We start from the raw sequence: 10,065 nt of genomic DNA on the forward strand, positions 1-10,065 counted from the left end.
CCATGCTTGAGCCTACCACCATGTCTCTGTAGTGATTTTTCAATAAAGAACAGAGATATGTGACTCAGAGAGAAGAGAGGCATGGCCATGGTCCATGGGCTCGGAGAAAGAAAAAGAAAAAGAAAAAAAAGAATGAGGAGGCGCTGAAGCGAGAAGGATAGAGAGCGGCTGAAGAAAGGACCATGGGACTTAGAGAAAGGAAAAAAAAAAAATGAGGAGGCGCTAAAGTATGAAGGGTAAAGAGACACAGAAATTTAGGGAAGGGGACAGTTGAAGAAAAGAAAAGAAAAGAGTAGGAGGGTATTTATATCATGCTACTATTAGGGTTTTAAAAAATTAAATAGCGAAAACCCATACGCGAAGGCTCAAACTGGGGATCAGTTAGCCAAAACACAGGAAGCATACCACTAAGCTACTGATCATTTACTTCTTAAAGTTACATAAATATATACATATATATAAATCGGTCGGTTTGGTTTTCTAAATCGAAACTGAACCGAAATATTTCGGTTTTCTAAAATTCAAACCGAACTAAAACCGAACCGAAAAATTGAACTCGGTTCGACCAGTTTCAAATGGTTTTTTCAGTTCATCAGTTTTTTACACACCCCTAATAGCCGTGTTTTAAAAAACGTGGCTATAGGTTTTTTTTTTTTTTTTTTCCTTGCTAAATCACAACTTCCTGCCCTAAATCACAATTTCTTGCTAAATCAAAACTCAAAACCAAACAGCCATAGCCATAAACAGATACTTAAATTGAATCATAAATCACAACTTCCTGCCCAAAATCACAAGTTCCCAACAAAAAATTGCCAAAATATTTTTTACATCACAAAAAATATACAAGAAGGATTTTTTACATTATAAACTGCCCTCAAATAGCCACAGCCAGCAAGCAGCAACATCACTTCCAAATTGCCCTCAAAAACTTCAAGAATTTGCTCTCCTGAAACACACCCAAAAAGAACAAACACTAGTAGCAAAATATACCAAAACATGAACCTAAATATTTTTACCATTCAAAAATAACAAAATATACTAAAACTTAAAATTAAATTAAACATGGAAAAAAAAATAAAGCTAACATCCATTTTGTATTTAAATTAAACATAAAATAACTCAAAGTTATTTCAAATTATGCAAATTATGTATAATTGATTTTATACTAAATTTGTAACAACTTCTCTTTTACTGAACATAACCTTGTCTGTAAAGCTGATTCAAGAAGGGTCCATGCAATGACCAAATACAATAACAAAGATTGAGAGTATTAGAACCACATGTCTATTCACAAAAAACTAAAGTACAACATGCTTGCTAGTGAAAAGAACATCCCCGGGATCATTACAAGCAGTATGTTTTAGGATCAAATAAACCCTGCCAACTATCATTATAGACATACTTAATCTCACATTTTCTTCATTGCTTACAATGACAAACTTGATAGTGTATATTTTTAGAGAAATTTTGTTTTACCTGAGGATTCACAATTTCGTTCCCATTATTTATTTTTAGAGAAATTTTGTTTTACTTGAGGATTCACAGTTTCATTTCCATTATTTATGTACCACGGAGAGTTTCCATCAAGCATTGCCACCCTGAATATATTAAAGGCATCTTATTAATATCACATAACAATGCATTGCAAAAAGTAGTGTTTCGTTAAATAAGATATGTTTCCTACCTAAGAAGGATTTGAATCATGCATATGTGGGCTAAGTTGGGCGAACATTTCTGTCATGTGTGTCATCACTTCAACCATTTGCTGTTAGTGCCTTGCTTCTACTTGGGAGAGTTGTTCTTGATGCCTTGCTTCTAATTGGGCTATTGATTGTGTGAGATCTTCAATTTTGCATTATTAATTCTTAAATCTCTGTTTGTTTCAACATTAACGTTTTCTGGAAAATGGTTCATTTTTCAAAAAGCATTTTCTAGAAAACTGTCTTATTTTCCAGTGTTTAGTAACGTCCTTGAAAATGCGCTTGAGAATGTTTTCTGGTGTTTGGTATGCAATTTTTTTTTTTTAAATATTTCTTGTATAATTTAAAACATGTATATTATGTAAACTAACTAATGTAATCATTATAAATAAAAAACCAAGAATGAATTTGATTTTCATACTAATTAATCTAAAATTTTGACAATAGATACAATTAAAATTAATTAGTTGTCAAATTTTCATGATCTCTACCACTCATCTTGCTCATATATATAGACAATAACGTACGTACACACACACACACACACACACATATCAACCATTTGTCTACTATGGTCAACCACAAGTCTTCAATATTACTTTAAATTATGTATTTACATAATGTACTACATAATATATCATCACTACATAGTATCTGTCAACAAAAAATGTATTTGCCAACAAATGCAATTCTCTTAAACAATTATCATTCATTATATAACAATATTATTAGTCCATGGTAAAGATTGTCCCATGTAAAAGCAATTTAGAGCAATATAGGTACTATTTTTAAAATTTTCATCTTTTACTTCTTTCATTCTTTCTTCTTCTTCTTCTTTTTTTTTTTTTTTGGTTTTATTTTTTTGCACTTTATGTACAAAAAAGAAGTAACTTCTTCCTGGAATCCATCAAATTGAAAATTTCTTAGAGAAAAAAGAAAATTGAGCTTTAAATTCAAAGCAAAGACTTGGGATTTTGGTAGAGAGGAATGAAATGATTACCGTTGAAAATTTTTCTCCTTTGCAAGTCGGAGCTATTGATGTATCAGTAAAGTAAAGAAAAGTCTAATCAGAGAATTGTGTTACAGAGGGGAAGAGAAATATGGAGAAAAGAGAGAAGAGAGACAGTTAAAGAGAGAGATCTATGGGAAGAGGAGAGACCTGAGTTAGTGATGGTGAGGGTGTGAGGAGAGAAAAAGCAAAGGGAAGAGAAAAAAAGTGCGAAAACTTACCATGAGAGAGAGAAGGCGCTAAAAAATTATGTTTCTCACGGCTATAGACGAAGATAATATTTATAGGAGACGCAACGCATGAGAGAGAGATTATTTTCCAAATTTTTTTTTTGGAAAACAGCTTATAGAAAATAAGCCTTATTTTTATTAGAGTTTTCCATTGATCAAAAATAGTTTTCCATTGACCAGGTTTTTTTTGTGCTACCAAACATTGGAAAATATGGAAAACTGTCTTTACAGAAGGTTTTCCAGCGAAACAAACAGAGCTATATCTTTAAGAATGGTCCAAATTTAATCATTCAATTCTATTGTAATATCTTTACCCATAACTGACAAAAAAATAATTAATAAAATAATATATGCAGATCATATAACTAATTTCTGTCAATTATAATTGAGATATCAAGAAATGGCAAAAACTTGAAAAACAAGAAAAACCATGCCTCCCTGTCTCCGTCGCTCACAATGAACTTAATTAGATAGCTTTGAAGTGATATAGATAAAAGACAAACCACCCTCGCCCTAAAAACAAACATACGGGTCCCTCCATAAGTACCAAAACCAAACCCATGGATCTTTTTAATTACAAGTTTCTCTTGCGTGCCCATTCAAACAATAGAAAAATTATGTTTTTACATTGTAGACTAAATATTGTATAGTGAATGTAAACTACATATTATTGTCCTAAGAAATATTACAAATTTTATTGCATAATTTTTTATAAATTTATATGTTAAATATTAAACATAACGTAAAGACTTATAAAAATAATTATAAAATGTAAAATATAATTAAAAATATATTTATTATGTTATTAATGGAATACTAATTATATTCATTGCTACGTTAGTTAGTAAGATTTTTGTAGTAAACTAGTGGTAATTTTAGCATGTTCTAATTTCTGTTAGGTTATGGTTTCTTTTTTCTTAAGTTTATCAATCTTTTTTTTTTATTATTACTATAACGAGGGAGGGGGTATGTAACAATGTCATTGAACTATACTTTTATCTTTCAATTTCTTTCATGCTTCTTAATTAAGAATAAAACTTCTAAGGTAGAGACCAAATTTCAATTATGAATATACATGTCATATTGTCTATGATATATAATAACATTTTTATTTATTCTTTTATTTATTTTGTTAATTATATAGATTAATATTTATTTATTGTCTATGATAATCTTTTCTTGGACTATATATGTCACTACTTGTATTATTTTCTTTGCTGTTTGGTTGACAACTAGCAAGGGAGAGTGAGAGAATGCCACAGTACTTTTTTTTTGCTGAATGAATGCCACAGTACTTAAGTACAAATCTTTTAGCTGTCATATATTATGGTCATAGTTGGAGCAGTTAGATCATCATATATGTCATAAATATATATAATGTCTTCTCAACTTAATAAACTTCATTTCTTTTTCCACTATTTGAACTACCCAACTGGGAATGACCAAGCGTTCTCGATTGCTTTACAGTTGCACTTGCACCTGCATATACGTTTGTGTCTGTGTTGAAAAAAGTTTGGTCCACCATCTTTACTGGGAAAACTTTGATCTAGCTACTTTTTCCAAGAAAAGATTAAAAGTACAAGAATTTTTGGAGTATCTGTGAAACACAAGTCACATTGAAACTTGGTCGATAGAAGAATTTCGATATTCAATTAGTTCACATCACGTTTACCACGAATTTCCACATTCGAAGAGAGATATAAATCAGTCCTTTATCTTATCTTCTATTCTTGTTTTATTTTGGTGGTTTCATATGTGAGGATTAATTTGAACCGATGATATATGGTCTATACTATATTAATTATATATAAACCAGCTGCCCTATACACTGTTTCACCTCACAAGTCTATCTTCAAAGATTTGAACAACACGTTTTTCACCCATTGAACATTCATGGGTAAGATTCGTTCCTTTCACACGCAGTATAACCTATTTAATAAATGCAAGCATTAGAGAAAGAATAGTTTAAGTCTGCTTAATAAATTTATTTCTAAATGTTCAGTTTATTATTATTTTTTTCAATTGCATGAGAAATGCGTAAACTGATCCATACATTGAATGTTTTGAGTTTATCAATTAGGACTCTAATAAATGTCTCATTGCTCATGTAAATATTTTAGTCCCTTTGTCTTGGATAGCTGTACAGACAAGCCGCTTTTTTTTTTTTCAAAAATTAAGTACTTGCATTTGAAATAGCTAATTCCACCGTGCCATGTCATTAGTCAAATGATACATTCCACCGTGCACAATCTTTTCCGTACGATTATGGTCTTGAAATTAGTGCAATTGAGAAAGTCTATTTTATAGTTAATATTTTATTTTTTGAATTTTACAAATTATGATGTGATATTAGATACATATTTGAATTTATAATATTTAATTGAAATTGTGAAATCGATGCATTTTAAATTAAAAGGATCCTCATACCATAATTTTTTAGACAGAATTCAGGATTCGATAATCTAATTACCTATCCAAAAATAAGGGACTGAAAAATAACTCAACTTCTAGTAACACAAATCTGATTAGGAAGATTACAACACTTATTGCATTGATCATTAGGAAGTTTGAGCTTAACAAGCTAGCCCAAAAGGTACATATGCATAGCAAATACTCCCTGCATTATTATAGCAGAAAGCTTAAAACTTCCCTGCATGATTTATTATACATATCTAACATTTAGGTGGCTGTTTGTAGCCAAAGAAAGTAACACAACATTACTTTGATATTTTACAATCAGTCACTAGCACAAGTGTTATTAATAAAAATAGATCCTAGTAGTGAGGAAACATGCATTAATTCTTTGGCAATTCCTGCATCACCTGGTCAAACAAATCTGTGCCATCATCGTAGTATGAAATATATGGTGATATTGGAAGCTCATCTGGGATATACATGTTGTCTGCTACAAATGGTTTAGTCCAAAAGTCTCCAAAGGCTGCGTCAAATGTTTCGAACGAAGCAAGAACGTCTTCTTCAATCCAAGTTATGCCAGGTATAGATGAATGATCACTGCCCAAAGAGGAGAATTTTGCAAAAGATACTTCTGGGGACAATGGAGAGCTTTCTAAGATATGGTGGAAGGGATCATTGGCATGAAGGCTTTCAGTTTTGAGTGTTTTCTTTGAATATTTCTTCAAGTGCATGTTTTCAAAGGAATTTTGTGATGTTTCCAAAGAAGAAAGACTATCTTCTTCAGGCCAATTTGTGCCAGTGACAGTTGAATTGTCACAGCTCAAAGAGGATAATTTAGAGGAAGAAAGTTCCGTGGTCAATGGAGAGCTCTCTAAGCTTTGGTTAGGAGAACAACTGGCACGAAGACTTTCACTTTCTGATTCTTTGATTTTCTTGGCTTTGCGTTGGGAAGTTTTTGGAGTTTTCTTTACAAGCTTCTTTAGGTGCGTGTGCCAATGGTTCTTTATCTCATTGTCTGTTCGTCCGGATAAATTTTTGGCAATCATAGACCACCTGAAAGGAGAACATTTCACGTTCACTGAACAAGCTTATAAATGAAGGCGAGCAAGAAAAAAAAAAGGAACAAACAAATATTTTTACTTGTTCTGGTAAGTGAAAATAGATTTAGTTTCTAATTTTTTTTTGTTACAGAAATTGTTTATCCTGACGTACACATATAATACCTATGGAAACTTGGGGAAAAAACATAGTATTGTTTTATATTTTGGTTCATAAACTTAGTTTGATTTCATAATGCTAAAAATTTATTGAGGAGTTTCAAAAGGTAAAATGTTTTTATACATACTTGTTTCCAGCTTCTTCATGCAACTTGAAGATTAAATCCTCTTCTTCTTTGGTGAAGTTTCCACGTTTTACACCTGGTTGGAGGTAATTCACCCATCGCAGCCTGCAACTCTTGCCACACCTTGATAAACCTGTCCAAAACATCATATAGTATTGTTACATAATACTACTCAATTAGATTCATTTCTTATCTCTCTCATGCATGTAAGGTTGTCGGAAACAAATAACTAAAAGTTAGATAAATAGAATTAATCTAAGAAAACCATACAATAATGAAGTTTCATCATGCATGAAGAGAAATTTTGTTGCATGAAGAGAAATTTTTTTACATGAACAGAGTGAGAAACATTAACGTGCAAGAAAAGATGTTTTTCCTAAAAAAAAATTTCTAGATGAAATCCTATAACTTTTCTCTTTTAATCTTCCAATTTAGTCAAATGGAATGCTAAAATGGTATGTTCATATTCATATTAACTGAACTTAGACAAAAAAAAAATATAGAATCATAGAACCCTAGCCCTAGGTAAATTTTAATTTTCAAAAAAGAAAGCTAAAGACTGTATCCATGCTTTAAAATATATAATATAGCTTTATACCTGCGAGCCCGGGAAGTTTGCACCAATTTGAGTGGCCATGTCTATGAATAAAACTTCTTAGCTTATCATCTTCTTCTGGAGTCCATGCACCTTTCTTAAGTCCATTTTTGTCATAGAAGGGGCCTCTCACCATCTCTCTCTCTCTCTCTCTCTCTCTCTACGTAGTCTTGTCGCTAAAAATAATTAACACCTTTATTTATAGTATGCTAGCTAGCTATTCTCAGTTTATAACAATGGAATTATCACAAAACATTTTGTGGGGACCGTAGGGCCCTAAGGAATATGCAATCATGATGCCATTAAAGATAAAATAATACTAAAGGTTTGGGAAAGAGCTAGCTAGACTTCATAAAGTGACCCCAAGACTTGGAAAAACAAATATAAGGTAATTACCAGGTAAATTTCATCACCATTTTCTGCTCTTTAGAAGTTTATGTAAAGTCATTAAGTCCATATTCTTAGCACTAGTGATAAATGCATTCATTAAATCGATTCAAAGGGAATTCTTTGGGTATATACTTTTTGTACATAATATAATTTTAGTGGATGAAACTAGACAAAGAGTTATTGTCAATGTGGAAATTTGACACTACATCTTAGAATCTAAAAACTTTCTATTAAGTTGGACTAAAATAGGGTACATGAAATGTGAGTTTAGTCAAACTAGAAACAAAGATGAAATGGTTGTAAGACTCGATATTCAAGAGATTTCAAAGAGCAAGAGCTTTCAACATCTTTGGATTAATATATACCTTAAGATTGAGAAATTGAAGAATATGTGAATCATAAGATAAGAGTATGGTGGATAAAATAGAGAAGCATATTAGTAGCATTGTATGACCATAGAAAATTATTAAGTTAAAGGAAAAAATTTTTATAAGAGTAACTATGCTCTATTGTACTAAATGTTGGGTTGCTAAAAAGTAGTGTATTCAAAATATTAGCGTAGTTGAAATGAAAATGTTTTTATGGATAAGTAGAAATTCACAAAAATATAAAATGGAGAAATTCACCTAAAGAGAGAGGAAGCTTCTATTGATGAAAAAAATAAATGAGAGTCATTTGAAATGGTTTGATCATGTTCAAATGTGAGTGACTTATGTAACAGTGAAAAAGAATGAGTTAATCTAAGATGAGAAAATGAAAAAAAAAAAGTAAAGGAAGAAAAAAAAATCATTAATTAAAATAGTAAAAAATGACATATCAATTAAATAATAAAAAATATAACTTGGGATAAAATGAAATTGTAGAAAAGAATTCATTTGGTTGAGTCTCACTAATATAATGAAATCCATAAACCACCTCCAACAATATGGATTAAGGCATAAATGTTGTTGTTATTAAGCAGGTGGAGGGGAGAGATTATTGGTGTGGAATGTTCAAAACCAGGCCGTGTTGTAAGGATAAAGACATAATCTTTAAAAAACCAAAAAACCAAGATCATGAGAGCTTTTGGGGAGATACCATATATGGATATACTAGGTATATTCCACACTATTATCCATAACTGCGGTGAACCCTCCATTAGAGCTACCATATATGGCTACTTTTTCCCCCTTTGAATAAAAGCAAACCATGACGGAATTGAATCTAAGAATAAAAAAAACAAAAAAGCCTACGAGCTTTTCTTAGTCCATGTTGAGTCAAGTAGTTTTTGTTCAATGAAGTTAGTACAGACTACAGAGGAGCTTGACTAATACGTGGTCTCACACTCTCCACTTTTATTTTTCTTTTGTTAATTATTTTTTTTTCCTTTTGGCCCTGGCTTCACATCTTAACAAAATTTTGCAGTATCAGCATAGTGGAAAACAATCTTCTGCACTATCATTTTTTTACTGAATTAACGGTAGAAAGAGATCTTTGACTGGATTTAGTTTAAATTATTTGCCTAGAACTATTTGCAATCCTTTTTTTTATTAATTCTTTTCCAGACAAAATTTAGCTATAAAATTGATTGTAAGCTAAAATTACAACCTTACTCAATAAAATAAACATTATTACATATTTTGAAAATCTAACTATTGAATTGAATGTTTTTTATATTCTTAATACACATTAAATTTTGTGTCAATTGGATATTATTTATCATATAATTTATAAGCTTATATTTTATGCATAATTTTAAAATATAAAAACTTGCAATTTAAACAATATATTGATGACATAACTATTGATTTTTAATTTTCTAGAAATTTTGCAAGTATGGAGAATATAAGAAGAAGATTTCATCCAATGGTGGATTTGTCAAAATTTACCTCCAATAAAAAATATTGAATAAAGTTGCAACTTTAGACTACAACAAATTTTATAGCTAAACTTTGTCCTTCCTTTCCTCTTTATATTAGATGTTGTTGGAATTTGAAGTTTTATACAAATGCTTAGCAGGAGAATAAATGAAGCATTAGAAGTTAGAAGTAGATCACTTGAATATTTTAGGAACTCAAGACAACTTATTTTTTTTCTTTTTACTTTCATCAAATTGATAGATTATATGGGTACTTATAGGTTAGAGGTACATGTAAAAGAATTCCATCAATTACATACATGGATTATTCTATATGCATTTTTAGAAAGATTTTTTTCAATGTATTAATATAAAAAAATCAATCTTTTTCTTTGTTACTACTTTTAAAGTTGATTTTTAAGCTCCATTTGTTTTGAAGAAAAATATTTTCAAGTGTTTGGAATATGTAAATTTTTCAAGCACAAACCACCAAAATCAGTAGCTCAGCCACTGAAATTGTCAGTGATTGAACAACCATTTTGGCTAC

The 10,065-nt window shown here is 30.6% G+C and overlaps 1 protein-coding gene across 1 annotated transcript; it reads right to left on the reverse strand.

Annotated features, from left to right (window-relative positions):
- Positions 1-5,461: 5,461 nt before the first annotated feature.
- On the reverse strand, positions 5,462-7,455 carry LOC126706702 (transcription factor MYB4-like). The gene is made up of 3 exons (XM_050406242.1): positions 7,295-7,455; positions 6,700-6,829; positions 5,462-6,407 (listed from the first exon to the last, which is right to left on the reverse strand). Exons 1-3 carry the CDS (start codon positions 7,425-7,427, stop codon positions 5,735-5,737), a joined length of 936 nt encoding a protein of 311 aa, XP_050262199.1. The 5' UTR covers positions 7,428-7,455; the 3' UTR covers positions 5,462-5,734.
- Between the last annotated feature and the right edge of the window lie 2,610 nt (positions 7,456-10,065).

This window comes from Quercus robur, chromosome 2 (assembly GCF_932294415.1).
Source record: "Quercus robur chromosome 2, dhQueRobu3.1, whole genome shotgun sequence".
Lineage (NCBI taxonomy): Eukaryota > Viridiplantae > Streptophyta > Magnoliopsida > Fagales > Fagaceae > Quercus > Quercus robur.